This window comes from Camelus ferus, chromosome 24 (assembly GCF_009834535.1).
Source record: "Camelus ferus isolate YT-003-E chromosome 24, BCGSAC_Cfer_1.0, whole genome shotgun sequence".
Taxonomy (NCBI): domain Eukaryota; kingdom Metazoa; phylum Chordata; class Mammalia; order Artiodactyla; family Camelidae; genus Camelus; species Camelus ferus.
In genome coordinates this window covers 17,044,871-17,062,712 of record NC_045719.1, presented here as the reverse complement: position 1 = coordinate 17,062,712, position 17,842 = coordinate 17,044,871, and the positions used below count along the sequence as shown (strand labels likewise).

At 41.3% G+C, this 17,842-nt stretch overlaps 1 protein-coding gene across 3 annotated transcripts in view; it reads left to right on the top strand.

The window, feature by feature from the left end:
- The first annotated feature begins 6,027 nt into the window (after window positions 1-6,027).
- The window catches only part of LOC102515525 (zinc finger protein 24), a 31,130-nt gene continuing 19,315 nt past the window's right edge, over window positions 6,028-17,842 (top strand). Inside the window, exons 1-4 of one of the 3 annotated variants that reach the window (XM_032467242.1) lie at window positions 6,028-6,161; window positions 7,980-8,481; window positions 8,710-8,857; window positions 10,966-15,869. In XM_032467242.1, the coding sequence (XP_032323133.1) occupies window positions 8,062-8,481; window positions 8,710-8,857; window positions 10,966-11,504 (1,107 nt within the window). In that variant the 5' untranslated portion in view covers window positions 6,028-6,161; window positions 7,980-8,061 and the 3' untranslated portion in view covers window positions 11,505-15,869. Of the gene's footprint in view, window positions 6,162-6,602; window positions 6,806-7,979; window positions 8,482-8,709; window positions 8,858-10,965; window positions 15,870-17,842 lie in introns of those variants that run through there. The other 2 variants (XM_032467243.1, XM_032467244.1) reach the window with 2 other exon arrangements.

Sequence of the window (17,842 nt, the reverse complement as noted above, 5' to 3'; positions counted from 1 at the left end):
GAAAGCAGGGCAGATGGGGATTGGGAGCCTTGCTGAGTCAGCCAACAGTGTTTGCCATACTCCTTGGCCGCCTTCCTCTTGGGCAGATGGCTATGATTTTGTCCCCTTCGATACCAAAAAAAAAAGAACCCATAATCTCATGCCACCAAATTTGTCAACTTACCTATATGTCACCCATCCTTTACTCTCCCTATCAGAATGAAAGAGGGGTCTTTCTGTCCCTCATCATTCCTTCCGACCTCTGAAGGATGTTGGCTGCCATCAGTCCTTCTCCTTCTCTTTTATGCATTGTTTGTCTTCCTTCAGGATCCATTTCTTTAACATTTATATATTTATGATATGACCCATGCTGCAACCCTATACTTCTCTGGTATATTCTTAGAAAATTCAAGATGATGGCTAACCCCTGAGTGGGGGGAGCAAAAGGGCCCTCAGTTGTGCCTTCCTCATATGCATCCATCTCTTTCAACCACAGTGAACATTCTAAAGCATAAATTTGATTATGCCCCTTCCTTGTTTAAAACATAAGCCTCCCATTCTTTTAACGTAAAGTCAGAATTCCTAAACGAGGCTTTTGAGGCTCTTCATGATCTGACTGACCACAGTTTACCATTTCAGCATTCTCTCATTATTGCCTCCTTAATACTCTATGCCAAAGGCACTCTGAATTAGAAATCCTGCCCCTGGGCCTTTGTATATGTTCCTTTTAAACTCTTTTCCAGCTTCCACACTTTATCTAACTCCTGTGTATTCTTCAGGTTTTAGCTTAGCTGCCACTTCTTCCAGGAAGCCTACCATAACACCCAAAGCGTAAGTTGGGATCACCACTACACCCTCCTGTTGATTCCATAACAGTCTATCACCCAGGCATTACATTTATCACATAAAATAAAATATTTTAAAAATATCAAACTGCAAATACGGCCCAAGGAAGAGGAGGTTGAATGATACTTTGAGAAGAAAAAAGTCATGAGATAGCAAAAAAAAAAAAAAAAAAAAAAAAAAGAAAAGAAAAAAGAAAAAGCCCTCCCAATCCTGAGAATGGTGAGACAGAAGGTCAGACACAGGTGTCCTTTCATCTCTGCACTGAACCCCTGCAGAAATAGAGGGGGTTAGGAGAGAACTTGAAAGGGGAGAAATGACTCACTTGTCATTGAGTGCATTGGGAAAACAATTGCTGAACAGACGTTTTGTGCGACAACACTGGACTATTGTAAAAGTAGCAATGCAGTGTTAGCAAACGGTCTCTCTACCATGTGACTTAGAACATGTGTAACCATTCCCCAAGCCTGATGGGTCCTTGGAAAATAGCTGATTAAACCAACTAGAGAGTTGGGATCATTGGGTAGAGTAACTTTGTATATCTTGTAGCTAAGAGCTGCAGGACCCCGCAGACCCAGAACTGTGGGTCTCAGCCACACCTTAGACAGGTGGCTAGAACGGTGGTGGAGGCAAGTTATCAGGGAAGGGATACTGGCCCCCTGCCTCGCTGAGGGAACAGAGCACTTGCTGCTGCAGGTTTGCTGAGCAAGCACCACAGCAGACCAGCTGCCCAGAATAGAAACCAGAGAAGATCAGGAGGACAGCAGGCCCGTCTGAGACCCAATCCACAGCACCACCTCCCCACGGGGAGTGTAAACTTCCTGCCCAGACATCCAGATGGCAGAGAAGGGCAGAGGGAGAAACAGCCATGATAGACAGTTGAACTTAAAACAGACTGAATAATTTAATTCAGTTCTTTCACCACCACCACGCCCCACAAAATGGGGCGAGGATTCAAACAAAAACATCAGTTATAAAAAAATAAGCTCCATTTTCCTTTGCACATTTGAGAAGTAATGTGATTTCTTTTTAACCCCAGTAAATCTGCTTCTGCGTTGCCCTCACGATTTTGTGTTTCTTGAGAGCATGAGCTGCTTCCTTCACTGGCGTTTCTCAGGCATCTGGCACAGTACATGGCACATAATAGGCACTCAAATACTTGTGGAATGAAAGTGTTTGCAAATCACTTATAAAAAAAAATCCAAGAGATTATCATACTAAGTGAAATAAGTCAGCCAGAGAAAGACAAATATATGATATTACTTACATGTGGAATCTTAAAAAATGATACAAACGAATTTATTTACAAAACAAATAGACTTCCTGATATAGAAAACAAATTTGTGATTACCAAAGGGGAAGAGGGGGATAAATTAGGAATTTGGATTAAAAGGACCTATTATATATCTCAGATATTTAATATCTTATAATAACCTAATGGAAAAGAATCTGAAAAAGAGTATATATATGTGTGTATATTTATACCTGAATCACTTTGCTGTCCACCTGAAATGGTGTAAATCAGCTATACTTCAATTAAAAAAGAATGAAACAACCCATTTTTAAAAATGAGCAAAAGACATGAGTAGACACACCTTTCTCCAAAGAAGATACACAAATAGCCAATAAGTATAGGAAAAGATGTTCAATATCACTAATCATTTGGGAAATGCAAATCAAAATCTCAGTGAGATACCACCTCATATCCATCATGATGGCTGATTAAAAATACAGAAATAACAGGTGCCAAGGATGTGGAGACATTGCAACCCTTGTGCATTGCTGATGGGAATGTAAAATGTTGCAGAAACTGGAAAACAGTTCGGTGGTTCCTCAAAAAGCTAAACAGAGAACTACCATGGCAATTCCACTCCTAGTGTTTACCCAGAAGTTGAAAGCATGGACCCAAACAGACACTTGTACACCCGTGTTCACAGCAGAATTATTCTCAATAGCCAAAAGGTGGGAGCAACCCAAGTTTCCATCAGTAAATCAATGGATCAGCAAAAATACAGGATGTACATACAGCGAAACCTTATTCAGCCTTAAAAAGCAATGAAATTCCAGTATAGGTATCCTCCACTTGTCCCAAGTTCGCTTTACGCCACTTCACTTTTACAGAAGACCTACATTAGTACAGGTTTCTCCCTCTGACTGAAAGTGGAATGTTCTACAGAAACTTGTAAGCCCAAATGGTGTAAAGCAAAGAAGCAATTACCTTAGACACAGCTGGAAGCTATGGCAGCGTGGCGCTGAGATGCTTAGCTCCCAGGGAAGGCGTTAGGCGGTGCCCTTCTCACTGCTTGGGCCGCGCGTGCTGCCTCTGGAATGGCTTGCCAAAAAACAAATGCTGAACGCTATCTTTGCATTTTGCCTTTTTTCTTAAAAGTGGAAATGCTACCAGTATATTTTAAGTGCTCAGAGGGAGAGATTTCTGAGCTGAGGGGAAGGAATGAGAGCTCCAAAATAATCGTCAGAGAAAATTCTAGAAAAGATTGTTTTTGAATGAAATATGACAACAACAAGTATGAAAGTCTGTGTTTCCATTCCAGTGTGAGAACTTTTCTTACTTCACTTCTGCCATCTCAGAGTGCCTCCCTTCCCCCTCAGCATAATAATTCATTTAGATGCCCCTTCTGGTATTCTTAAACTCTTTTCTAAGTATTTGTTTTCTCGTCTATGTCCTAAATAAGACGGTTATGTTAAAAGAAGGAATCATGACTTTATTTTAATCATCTCTAGTTCTCTGGAACCCAGATAGCATCCATCTGTTTTGAGGGTTTTTTTTTTTTTAAACTTTGTTTGCTCATTTTTATTTTTACCATTAATTAATGGATGAAATGCTTTCAAAGCAACGTTAAAAGATTTGGCTGGTAAAGAAAGGATGAGCCCTTTGTAGGTTTAGAGAGATTATGACTTACATAGACAGTTAATGCAAGAGTAGCCAAAAGTGCCAGCTCCCCATGAGCTTTGTCTCACACACCAAAAGGATGACATCAAAACGAAAAGAGCCAGGTGACTGCGACGGGAGCTGTGGAACCCCTTGTTTCTGAGGGCTAATGCTATGATGCGTCTAAGCCTTTATATAGTCTGCAGCTGTACACCAGGTGAATGAGGCTGAAAGCCTCATCACGAACGGGGAAGCCATGAGAAACTCTTCCGTGACAGCCTCCTTGGAAGACAGGGAGCTGAGTGGCAAATGGCCTTGGAGCAGCAGCTCAGGAACCTCTCATGCTCCCATATTCCAGGAGGATCACAAGGTGTTCTGCCAAGACTCAGATCAGCACCAACTCAAGCCTCATCTCTGCGATCTATGTAGGTATGTGCGAGGTCATCAGGCACTGGCATGGAGCTTAACTACACTCAGGTTGCCCAGAGGAACATGATGCACTGTCTTGACTAGATCTTCAAGATGGCAACAGGGGCTGCCATTTAGGAAAACCCTCACATAGTGGGGCTCAGAAGGGTGGTGTTTCAAAATGGCATTGGCAGTCCCTGCCCTCAAAAGAGTAAATTAGAGAGGAACATCTCACTGTGATTTCTACTTATTCTCTCAGAAAGAATTAGGAATGATAGAATAAATCCCAGGCAAAGAGTTTTGTAAAATTTTGCAACATTTTTAACCACCCCAAGTAGTTCTGTTTGATGTGTATCTTTTTTGTTTTCCAATATTAATTAGATTTAAAAAAAAAAAACTCTTAAAGCAAAACAAAATGAAACAAAATGCCTTGAGGTAGCCTTTAGCGTCACAAAATAGGGAAAGGTTAGAAAGAGGAGCCAAGCAGGTTGGTGGCAGTAGCCAAGTAGGAGAGAAGAAAGGCTGAATTTCTGAAACCACCTAAATGAAGAAAGAGAGAAGAGGCATCCGAAGTAGCAGGGGTCCTGGGGAGACGACGTTGTGGTCACAGAGTAAAGTAGAGCTATACCATCAGGGGCTGACTCACTCACTTTCTCATTCATGAATCCAGGAGAGACTGAGGGCAATTTGCAAAGGGTACTTTCCTGAAAGAGGCAGAAAGCTGAAGCCTGAGAATCTTGGAATGCTTCTGGAAGGCTATTCCTGCACTTCTAACATAGACTTTAAACAACAGGGCTCTTTTGTGTGGCTTCTGATGCCTGACATGTGACCTAGCAAAGGCAGCAATGTGACTAGTCCACACTTCATTCATTTATTCAACAAATGTTTATTGAGTTCTCTATGTACCAGGCAGTCAGCATCTTGGGACTAGGTGGGAATACCGTGGTGAACAAGACAGGCAAGGTCCCTGCCCTTACAGGACTTAGTGACAAAACCAAATCAAAACAAAAACCAGAGAAATGAATAAATGAGATGACTGCTACCAGTGCTATGAGACTGGGGTGGCTTCCAGGAGAAAAGGCAGTCAGGGAGGTGCAAGACCCTGGGCCACAATGAACCTAAGAGCTGGGGAATGGGGGTGGGTTGGAGGCAGGGAACAGACCACCGGAGGCCTTGCAGGCCCATGTAAGTAGTTTTTATGTCATAATTAAGGCAGTAGGGATCCATTGAAGGCCTTTAAATACAGGAATGAAGTGATCTGATATATGTTTTTAAATGATCACTTCGGCAGCTGTTTCGTAGTATAAAATGTCAAGCCTGAAGTCAGAAGATGACCATGCATTCTGCAAATTCACTGTGAGATCACTGCCAAAGCTCTTGGTTTAAGAGTCTCATCTTAATAAATTAGTCGTAATAAAGCTCTGTAGCATAGCCAGTGGGAGCCAAAGGTTAGAGTCATGCCTTGGTTTCAAATCTTGCTTCCCACTTACTAGTTACGAACTCTTGGCAAGCTATTTATTTGTGCCTCAATTATCTCAGCTGTGAAGTGGGGATAATAAATGTTCTCGCCATTGTAAAGTTGCTGTTAAAATTAAATTACAATACATGTAAAGAACGGTGATGGTGCCTGGTACAATGTAGTTTGCATTCATAAATACTAGCTTTCATTACTTCTTCCAGAGGATTACTGTGAGGATCACATGAGATAATGCATGTGAAAGACTAACGAAACCGTAAAGACTATCTTAGTGGCAGAATTCTTTCTTTTCCTTGTCTTTTAAGCGGAACACAGAAGGCCGAGCTGTCGGGGGAGAGAGGCGCGAGGCCAAGAGCAGCCTCAAAGCAGCCATTGTCGTTGGACAGCCCTTCCCCCCGCCCGGAGCGCATCTCCATGGCAACGCGGGGCTTCTCCTCCCCCCCCCGCCTCCCGGGGCCCGCAGACCGGAAGCAGTCCGCGCCGGAGGCTTCTGGGAAACGGCTTGTGAGCGGCGTTTCTGCGTCTGCCGTGGACAGGTCAGCGGCTGCGGTTCCCGAGACCGAGGTTTGCGCGAGAGTGGGGGGAGGGCGTGAGGGGTGCGCTGGGCTAGGGGCTGCGAACCGCTTGGCAAGAGTCAGCGAAGAAGCCTGGCGGGGACCTTCTTCGGCTTCCCGGGAGGCGTGAGGGACAGGCCACGGTCTCCGCGCCCAGCAGTTGGGGAATGGGGAGGGGTTGACGGAAAGCCAGATTGGGCTTTCAGCAGCTTCGGAGAGTTCTCTGTCCCCTGTGTCCTCCGCGACCCTCGCCTTCCCCCTCCCCCATCGGCCCGTTTTGTTCTATTTCGAGGCCCTGGCATCTCGCGGAGGGTTCTGGGATTCTTTTCGGGCGGAGGTGGGAGGGGGCGGATTTGCGCGGGGGCCGTTGGGACTTGTAGTTCCGCCCGCCGTGGGCGGAAGTGCCGTGACTCCGACGCTGTTGCTGCAGGGTGGCCCGGGTCTTCCGAGAGCCGCTGCCGCCGCAAGTGCGGGGAAGAGGGGCTGGGGTCGTTGGCTGGGGTCAGAGTTCGCAGCGGCACTCTGCTGGAGGGAGTGGTCAGGTCACCTGGAACGGGGCTCCCCGCCCAAACACTGTGGGGACCTCGGGCCTGCCCTCCCCGCACCTCCTCACGTAAAAGAGAAATTTCTTAGAATGCTTGAGCCGTCGATAAGGTAGGGTCGTGGAATAGGAACATACCAATCTGTTGGCCAACCCTTGTTTATAAGGCCGCCACGCTTCAAAGTTGTTAATTAAACCTGTATTTTTATTACCTCGTAAGGTCTTTTCTGATTCCCAGTCTTGATAGGGTTACAGAAAGTTTTTGGAAATTTTTGGTTTTCAGATCCCGGGCCCTGAATAGATACGTTGAGTAGCTGCATTACTTATTCCTAATAGGTGTTGTAAACAATGGCGTGGGCATGACTATGCAGATACTAAAAGGAACAGAAATAGCCCAAGGTTTCTCTGAAGGTAGAAGCTGGGGAAACTGTGAGTCATCCAGTGTAAGGACGAGAGTCTGTGCTACTGCAGGAAAATAAGTTTATGAGAGTGTCCTTTCATAGAATTTGCTGTAATTAATGCCTGTCATTACAAATTTAAAGGTATTTATGGTGGGTGAATAATACTTAAATTTTATGGCATCTTGTGCTTTTTTTCAACATTACATATCTGTTACTGAGCAAGTACTTTTTCACATATATTTTAAGTCCAGGGAGTTCTTAAACATTTTAAAAATATTTCTTAGCCCTTAAAAAAATTTGCCAAAAAAAGTTTTTTTAAGCAGGTAATAATGCAATCCGTGCTTATGAGGTGACCTGTGTCAGGGAACACCAGTACAAAATTGCAGATAAATGTGTTTCAGGGTCAGGTGAGTTTAGATAACGCTGAGGTGGGCTGTTTCTTCTTGGATTCTTTTTGTTGAAATGGGTTTTGTACATCATAGATTGGCAAACTTTTCCTTGAAAGGGCCAGATAGTAAATATTAGGTTTTTCATGCTATATGGTGTCTATTGCAACTACTCAGCTCTGCTATTGTAGCATGGACAGTGAACAAATACATAGAATTATTTATGGAGACAGACACTTTAATTTTATATCTTTTCACATGAAGTGTTCTTTTAATTTTTTTCAGTCACGTGAAAATGTGAAAACTGTTCTTAGTACAAGCATTGTGCAAAAATGGGCTGCAGGCCAGATTTGGTCATGAGTTGTAGTTTGCCAACTTGTGGTGGTATTGGTTGGAATTTTTAATCCAGTGAAAGAATACATTTGTATTTCTTTATCAGTATATGAGCAAATTCTTAGGATATTTCCTCATTTACATATTTTTTATTTCTTGTGCTTCAGAGTGCCAGTGAAGAAAGCGGGGTATTTCCCTAAGGCCCGTATCCTACCTTGATTGTCTTTTCTTAAAGTATTACAAATCAGGATGTCTGCACAGTCAGTGGAAGAAGATTCAATACTTATCATCCCAACTCCAGATGAGGAGGAAAAAATTCTGAGAGTGAAGTTGGAGGAGGATCCTGATGGCGAAGAGGGGTCAAGTATCCCCTGGAACCACCTCCCTGACCCGGAGGTTTTCCGACAGCGATTCAGGCAGTTTGGATACCAAGATTCACCTGGGCCCCGTGAAGCTGTGAGCCAGCTTCGAGAACTTTGCCGTCTATGGCTCAGGCCAGAGACACACACAAAAGAACAAATCTTGGAGCTGGTAGTACTGGAGCAGTTTGTTGCCATCCTACCCAAGGAGCTACAGACTTGGGTTCGAGAGCATCATCCAGAGAATGGAGAGGAGGCAGTGACGGTGCTGGAAGATTTAGAGAGTGAACTAGATGACCCTGGACAGCCGGTAAGCCTGTCACGTTCCCAGCTCAGAAGCACTGGCATAGCAGTAGGCACACCTGATGAATTCATTCCATTCAACCAAGTTAGAGTTACGTTTATGTCTCCCACCGCGCCCCGTGATCTGTGCTGCTTTGCCTCTGCAGTATATGTTTTGTGTGGTTTCTCTTCTGTGTGTTTAGTTACGATTCTCATCAGATTCCGTCTCAGTTGAACCAGACCCTATTATTTCCAGGTTTCTCTTCGTCGACGAAAACGGGAAGTGCTAGTAGAGGAGATAGTATCTCAAGAAGAAGCGCAGGGATTGCCAAGTTCTGAGCTCGATGCCGTGGAGAGCCAGCTCAAGTGGGCATCCTGGGAGCTCCATTCCCTGAGGCACTGTGGTGAGGACAGAACTCCGTGTGGGCTGGAGGGTGAAAGAGTGTGTGGGCCTTTTGTCCAGGACGCTTTGCTTATTCTTTCTGTGAGGGAGGAGGGGGATAATAACCTTAACCTGATTTCTTAGACATAGACACAGACACACTAGGATTTTGATTCTTTTCTCGTAACAGTTGGTTTGCTAACCTTAGGTCTTTTATTCCTCGACATTAACATCAGCAGCTTTTTCTTCTCTTTTACCTCTTTTTTTGAAGACCTGCCCGTTTCAGGCTGGCATCTGCCTTACTCTGAGCCAGCACCCACCCGTAGACCAGGTCCCTCTGTTCTGCATGCACTATTGCTTATTTGCCATCTATTTTGTATCCTTTCAATCTGCTGCTTAATCTTCCTGGTACAATAAGCTTACCTGATACCTCTTCAAATCTGCTTTTTTGGTTTGTTGTTTATCACTGAAGTCTTTTCTGAACTTTTAGCAATTTTTGCTTTTTAACATCCTACCTAGAGTCATTTTTTTTTTCTAAGAAGCTTTTTTTGTAAAAATATTTGGATAAAATTCTTCACCTGTTCTAAGTATGCAAAAAATATGCTCCTGAGCTATAATATGCTTTAAATACAGAAAAATTAAATAGAAAGCTCTTAATTCACTTAGACTAGTCTTTCCCAATATATTGGCAGTTAACTCCACATACTTATTTATTTTGATACAGCCCCATGTGTTCTCAAATTGCTAGATTCCTTTTTCATATTTATGTGAGTTAAAATGACATTTTATTTGAGACTGCTTTAGGAATCATTCCTTGAGGTAGTGGGGGTAATGCTGGTGTGCCTCAGAATGAGCTGCGAGCAGGCTTTCTTCCCCTCCGAGGGGGCAGCGCTAGTGAGGCAGAACTTCTGAGGTGGGGCTGCAGTCTGCTGAGACTTTGCACTTTCACACGTTTTATGGGACATCCTTCTGTGCAATAAAGTTTGAGAACCACTCTCCTTGGTTGTTGGAGGTGGGATCTTTCTGGGCGGAAATCTCCCCTGCCTGAACTTTAGGATTATTCTCACCTCTTTTTAAATAGCCTCATCTTAGCAGTCTAGTCTCTACCACACTTGGGAACGCAATTCTTTCTCTACCTTTTGTCTCCTTCACACTCAAATCTGTTCAAGTCTCCAGGCCTCACTAATCCCCTCTAACCTCTCAGTGTCTCTTTGTCAGCCTTCTTTCCTGAATTTATCTCTTTTGTAATCATTTATTACAGACTTGCTCACTTTACAACTTTTCTGAGTTCCGCTGCTCACCATTTTATTAACTATTCTTCAAGGCTCAAAGTTTCAGGAAAGTTTTAATTGAGGCTTGCTCATACCGCTGCTTGCCTACAGGCAGGCAGTAGTACCTCATGTTGGTAGTTCAGGCTGCTCTTTCGCTGGACACATCTAACTGAGGCCTAGAACTAACAGATCATCTAAGAACCATGACAAATACCAAATACGGCAAGCTGCTTTTACAGGAAAACTTTCAGTTATTAAAGGTGCGATGAATTAGTGTCATGTCCTGAGCTAACAAGGATGCTTCAGCTCCTTCTTGGCAGGACTTCTTCTGTATTCTCCTTTTAGTCTAATCTTGGCTGTGACCTGCCTTGTCTTGCTCAGTTTAGAAGTAGTCACTTTCTGACAGATGGATTATTATTTACACCATTGTATTTTGATGTAATTTCTCCCCTTTTCAGGGAGAAGAGAATATTAAAATGATTTCCTGGTAGCCAGTTTTATTTTTCTCTCAACCTAGCTACATTACTTTGACTGTCTAACAGTCTTAGAATTTACCATTTTTCTGCCCTTTGGTTTCTGACTACCAGTGTGTAACCCACTCGTCGATGTTACCGCTTTTATTAGGAGATGAACTTTTAATCCATATGTTATCATGCTCTTACCTCATTAACCTCATAATCAGTTGTTTCATTTTTTTTTCTTTTTTGAGAGTAGACAACCTTACCATCATTAGAGTACTGATTATAGACATGCAAGCTACTTACTTTTAGTTCATTTTTGAAAAAAATTTTTCTTCAGGTTTTTTTTTTCCCTCCCAGAAGAGGAAATGAGTGATATTTACGTTTTCTGTTTATTTCAGATGATGATGCTAGGACTGAAAATGGAGCGCTAGCTCCAAAGCAGGAGATTCCTTCAGCAGTAGAATCTCATGAAGTTCCTGGCACTCTCAATATAGGTGTTCCTCAAATTTACAAATATGGAGAAGCCTGTTTCCCCAAGGGCAGGTTTGAAAGAAAGAGAAATCCCTCTCGAAAGAAACAACATATTTGTGATGAATGTGGAAAACACTTCAGTCAGGGCTCAGCCCTTATTCTTCATCAAAGAATCCACAGTGGGGAGAAACCCTATGGATGTGTTGAATGTGGGAAAGCATTCAGCAGGAGCTCCATCCTTGTGCAGCACCAGAGAGTCCACACTGGAGAAAAACCTTACAAATGTCTTGAATGTGGAAAAGCCTTTAGCCAGAATTCTGGGCTCATTAATCATCAAAGAATCCATACTGGGGAGAAACCTTATGAATGCGTTCAGTGTGGGAAATCCTATAGTCAAAGCTCAAACCTTTTTAGACATCAGCGAAGACACAATGCAGAAAAACTTCTGAATGTTGTGAAAGTTTAAGAAATTTAAAAAAAAAATCAGCACTCAGGTCTTTTTCTTCTGAAATGAAGACAAAATTAAAAACATGAAATGATACGTAATAGTTTCCCTGTAGACTGTTAGAAAATCCACTGGGAAATGTAGAAAGTCTTCACCCACTATATTATTTTATCTTGAAAGAAATGGTGTCATACCTGCCTAAAAACTGAAATTTTAAACTTAATTCAGGTGTTAATGCCTAACTCTTCCATGTGATGTTTATATTATTATTTTTACAATTGATGAACTACCTGATTCTTTGTCCCTTTCTCAAAAGTTTCCTTCTTAAGACAGATACGTTATTTCTCTGTTGATCATTGAAATGTTCTTTTGCAAGGATACATTCCCTTCTACATTAGAAAGCACCATAGGAATTATAAAATCTGAAAACTTGAGACCATTTTTTTCCAAATTTACCCTCATTTCCTTCTACCTAATTTGAATATGCATGTCAGAAAATAGAAGATAAAGGATGACCAAAAACCTCAAAGTGAAATGAGCCTTAAAACTCAGATAAGAAGTGATGGTGATAAAACAGCAAAAAGTGAATGGGACACCTAGACTGGGGAAGATAGACAAATACTTTGATCCAAGAATTGAAGTATATCAGGAATTTATCTGGGTGTAATGGGCTTGCAGCAAAACTGAGAAATAGCTCATCTTACCTGTAATTTGGAAGGATCCCACTAATGAAAATAGTTTTCTCTCATGTGTCATTAGAAAGTGGACAGTCTAAAGAATAAATAGTTGTAAAGCTCTGAAGGTAAAAATTGTAACACTAGGGAAGAATTTTGAATGGCAGTGTTGAGGGGCAAATGTGAACAAGGGTAATGGTCTGTCTTGGCTTTTTGAAAACAAAAGAGAATTGAAGATCTAAGTCATTATTATTTTTCCTTCATTTTTGTCAAGGACAGAAAAATCCCTGACGTGTGGGCAACAGTATCAGGTTTGCTGTTTTATTCCTTTGGTACAGAAGGGTTGAACACCAGGCTAACAAAGCAGCCATGCATTTATTATTAGACATTTTCTACCGACAAGGCACTGTGCTAGGTACTGTAACCCTACCGTAATCAGGTAGGCATTTCTTCCACTGTAAATCATTAGGCGTTTGGTACAAAGCTGTTTCATGTGAGTTAGCCTCTCCCCCCGCCGTCTGCGCAGGCCTTGGGGAGGTCACCTCTGAGATTCCTAGAGCCATAGTTCTCTTACCAGTGTGTTATACTTGGGGGAAGGAAGACTCAGCTCAAAGAGCTAGCCAGCTCTCCAGCAATCTTCGGAGGTGAGTCCAAGATAACTCTATCCCAGTTTGGAGGTTTGTGGGTCTTTTAAAAAAACTAATCTCTAGTAGCATTGAGGTTGTACTTATATGTTAAGTTGAATGGATTGTTCTATTAAAAAAAAAAACTAGGTTATTAACAACTAGTTTATTAACTATCAGAATTGATGGAACTTTTAAAAAAATCTGTCTTAACACATTTTTAAAAAATGTATAAAAGTAATACATTGTAGTAGTAGGATTATGTACTTCTTGGCTGAGAATCCCAAGTACTGTGGTTCTGTTTAGTGGAAAACTCTGGAAGTTAAAATACAGAATATGAGAAAAGGCTTTTTTATAGTGGGCATAATTGTGTGGAAAATGACCCATGTGAATAAAATTGTTTCATAGTTCCAGAGATTTTGGTTACATCTGGTGCTTGGATCCAATTAAAAAATGGAAGGTGAGATTTGCATGAGCCTGTTAAAAAGCATAGTAATAAATGCAAGGCCAGCTGGTGGAGAAGTGAGGCAGGATGGAGCTTGTTTATAGATTTTCTGATAACAATTATAAGAAATGTGCTTTATAGATTAAGATTTATTGAAGTATAAATATGTAGTAATGATATAATGTATTTTAAGTTATGCAAGAATATGTAGGGACTTTTGTTTGGGTCTTTTTCTCTTTGTGGCTGAGAGGAAACAAGTCAGTGTCCAATAAAGCTATAAACTCCTCTGCTCTAAGATAAAATGATCTTGAGTTGATTGATTTATTTATTTATAACTGGCTTCTTTTCAAGTAGGTTTTGAGGTGGCATATTTGGAATACTGCTGGGATGACAGAGTTCTTTTATCAGGGTAGGTAAGAAGGGAGCAACCTTTTTCTGGCTAGAATTTCACGCTGTTTTAGATCTTGCATCTTTCCTGTATACAAAGAGGCTTCCCTGTGGTATATTTGTCATAAACACCAAAGATGTTTGTATAATGTGAGAGCTTAGAAAAAGTACTAGAGTTGGCAAATAGGAGTTTGTCTTGCCATCTCCGATAACCTGTGCGTTGTTTAGAAAGGATTCTGAAGCTCAGGCAAGGCTCTGTGGGGAAAATGGGCTGGACCCAAAAAAGCTGGATGACCGTACACATAAAAAGGAAGTGGTGGTCTTTGTACTTGACATCCCTGGTTAGGCTAAGTTCCCACTAGACAAACTGATTTAAAATAACTTCAGTGACTTACGATTTCATCTAGACATAGATTTATATCCACACAGGTAATCACAGTTAGCAGTTCCATGCTGGGGAGTGCCCAGCTTCTGATGAAATGGTCACCTGGCGGTTGTCAAGCAGTGGCGTCTGTGCAGTTATTAAGCAAGCAGTTGTTGATGCCATGCAGACTGCTGATGCCTGTCTGGTAGCCACTGAGCATTTGGTGCGCATTACTTCTAAACTGTCTTGGTTTTCTTGGAGGTTAAAGTCCCCAGATTCACACCCAGTTGGCACTTGGTCATTTAGCAATATGTCTACACAGTTGTGTCAGTTGAAGGGAGGATTACACGTGCTGAAAGAACCTGCATGCCAGGCATTGGGTTAGATGCTATACCTAGCTCACTTAGATTTGTAGCTTAGGAAAGCAAGATTCAGAGATCGTGTGACTTGCATGTGGCCAGTTAGAACTAAAACTCAAATCTAGTGCTGTGAACTCCAGGGACATATTTTTTTCACAATACAATGAATGATGGCTGTTGAACCCTGATTGATAAATTTTATGCTTTTATCTTACAGTAAACAAATGTAAAAGCTATTAAATGTGCTCATTTGACTTTTCTACAGTACAGAAGTACAAAATGAAAAAGGACATTCCTTTTCACAGTCTTACTCAGTAGTAGTAATTAGTAATTATTTGGTTTGGTATTCTTCCAGACTTAGGCTTATACATATTTAAGCAAAAATGTGTTAATAGCTGACACTTGTGGTCGCTGTATACAGGCACTGTTGGAAGCGCTTTACCCTGGATTAACTCGTAATCCTCACAGCAACCATATGAGGTAGGTACATATCCCCATTTTACATGTTGCTGCACTGAAAAGTGTCTCCCTTCCCTCCCACTTTGATGTACACGTTTTTTAATGGCTGCATACTAATTCATTGCATCAGTATGCTAACTTCTTTAACCTACCCCTGTGTAGGTAATTTGGTTATTTCCAGTTTTTTTTATTATAGATCAAGATAGAGTTAACATCTGTATGTATTTGCTGCCCGTGTGGGTATTTTTGTAGGGTAAATAGCTGGAAGTATAATTATTGGGTCAGAAAACGTGCACATTTAACATTTTGAGAAACACCTTTGTAAAGATTGCATCAGTAGAGTACCTGTTTGCCTGCAATCCCACCAACCCTGAATCCTTCAATATTTTTGCCACTCTGATAGGTAAATTTGTCATTCTTTATTAGTAAGGAGGAACATCTTATGTTTGTTGGCCGTTTGCATTTCCTATTGTGAATTGCATTTCCCAATTTTTCTTTTTTAATTATGAAAGTACAAATGACTACCATCTCATTGTACAAAACTTAAATATACCCAAGAGCAAAGAGAGACCTTTTTCTCCAGCATTTCCAATCACATTCCAGTGCCCACAGTTTAGTGTACATTCATCTAGTCTCCTTTCCATAATTTCCATGTGAATATATGTACACATATAAGTGCTATTTTTACATAAATAGGATCATATATATGTATTGTTCTGCAGCTTGCTTTTTTTTTGTCTCAAAAACAGATTCTGAGGTCTTTAAATTTCTTTAATGATTAAATAGTATTCAATACTATGAAAATACCATTATTTAACTATTCCCATATTTTTTTCTTTTGCTGTTACATTGCCAAAGTAAACATCTCTTTCATATATCTTTGTGCATGTGTGTGAATATTTCTTTAGGGTGGTGTATGAGATTGTTGGGTCAAAGGGTGTGCTTTCTGGTAGACCCCACCTTAGCCTCCCCAAAGGCCTTCGTAACTTTCTGTTTTCACCAATTACACACAGAGTGCTCATTTCCCCACGTAGCCTTACCTACATTTGGTAATTTTTATCTGATGGGCAAAAAAGAAAAAAAGGATCATTTTGCATTTCCCTGATTAATGGTGAGGTTGAGGGTATTTTCATGTATTTATTGACCGTTCATAGTTTTATCATGGATTGTTTGTTTGTATCCTTTATCTGCTTTTCTCTTGGGTTATGTGTGGGTATATGTTGTTTTTGTTTATTCAGCATCTCTTTCCCCATCTTGTGATAACAGAATCCTTATTTATTGTGGGGAACCCATTCCCTGTGGCGTAGGTGAGTACATGACCAGGCCTGGCCTTCCTGAGTCCCACACCTCCTTAGCCACAGTGATTAAAGCATGGGCATGTAACTCAAGCCAGGCTAAAGAAAGCCCTCAATGGAACTTCTGCTGGAACTCTTGGAAAGAAGGCTCGACAGATCCCACGAACTAAGGACTGTGTAAGCCTGAATCTGTACCATGTGGAGAGAGTCTGAGGAGAAACTCAGAGGCTAGCAGAAAGGAATGAGAACTAAGTTCTGATGTCATTTTTCTGGAGGCCCTAGATCCAGCTGTGCCTAAAGCCTGCCCTACCTCCGGACTTTAAAGTTTTGTGAGCCAATAAAGTCCCTTTCTTGTTTAAGATAACTGAATTGGGTTTCTGTCCTGATTAATATAGGTTATTTGTATTTTCTTATTGATTTGTAGAAAACCTTTGTAATTTTAAATTCTAGACTTATACTTTATGCACTATATATAGGTTAATAAAATCAGCATGGCCTTCCATGATTTGGCCTCTGTCAACCTCTGCCATTTGTTACTGTATTCTCTCTACACCACACACCATACACATACACTTTAAATTCCACCAATAACTGAACATTGCTGTTGGCAGTGTCTATAGAAGAAAAACTTCTTACACAGTCACGTCTTTTTCATTTTCCTTCCATCCTTCCTACAGATTAACTTCGGCCTCAGACTGAGGATTACACTGCTGAGTACGGGGTACCCACTTCCAGCCATCACTCTGGGGGCATTCCCCTCAAGCATCCCCTGTATGTGACCCTGGAGCCTCCCCATGGCCTCCATACCCTCTCAACAGGGTTCTCTGGGGCCTTCTTTTTAAAATTCTCGGGCCTCTGGATTTGAAGTTGCTGAGGTCCAAGACTGTTTTGGAGTTTACATCGACTGCTTTTGTGTGTGGAAACTAGATGGCAGTGGAAAAAAGAAGCATATTGTTTGTCTTGGCAAATGGTAAGGAGACAATATATTGGGAGAGAAGGGATACAAAGCATTGAGGAGGAAGGGTATCGCTATTTAGATAGATTGTCCAGGGAAGGTTTCACTGGGAGTGAAATTTGAGAGAAGATGTGAATGAGTATAAGGAAGCAAGTCATGAAACTTTGGAGGAAAGATGTTCCAGGCATATGGGAACAAGTGGAGGGGACTTGACGTAGGAGTGATACCTCATTTGTCCAGGAGACAGCAAGGAGGCCAGTGTGGCTGGAGCAGAGTGAACGTGGGGGGAAGTAGTGGATGAAGCTAGAGAAATGAGGTAAGGATGAAGGCAGAAAGACCTGGTTAGCCATTGGTAGAACTATGACTTTGAATGAGATGAGAAGCTATTAAGAGGTTTTGGGCAAAGGAGTGTAATGACTGGGTGCTGAGAATCAAACAAAACATGTCCAGGTATCTTCTTTCCTTCAAATTCTTAAAAATGTCTCTCTACATGTTTTCCTTATGTAACATTATATACTATTAATATATAAATTAATAGTGATATATAGTAATAGGAAAAGCTTAGAAATAAAAATCACCCCAAAAGTCACCTATGAGTCCACAATCCTAGTAACAGCCCATCAACATTTTTGTGTTCTCTCCACACCTGTGTAACTGTTCTATATATACCCGTCCCATCTATACCTATTACACCATATTTATAACAGAAAAAAAAAATCTAGAAAACAGTAAATTAAGTGTCCATATCTTGGTTTGTTCATCTTAATGCCTCTTTCCTCTTAACTTTGGATCAGCTGT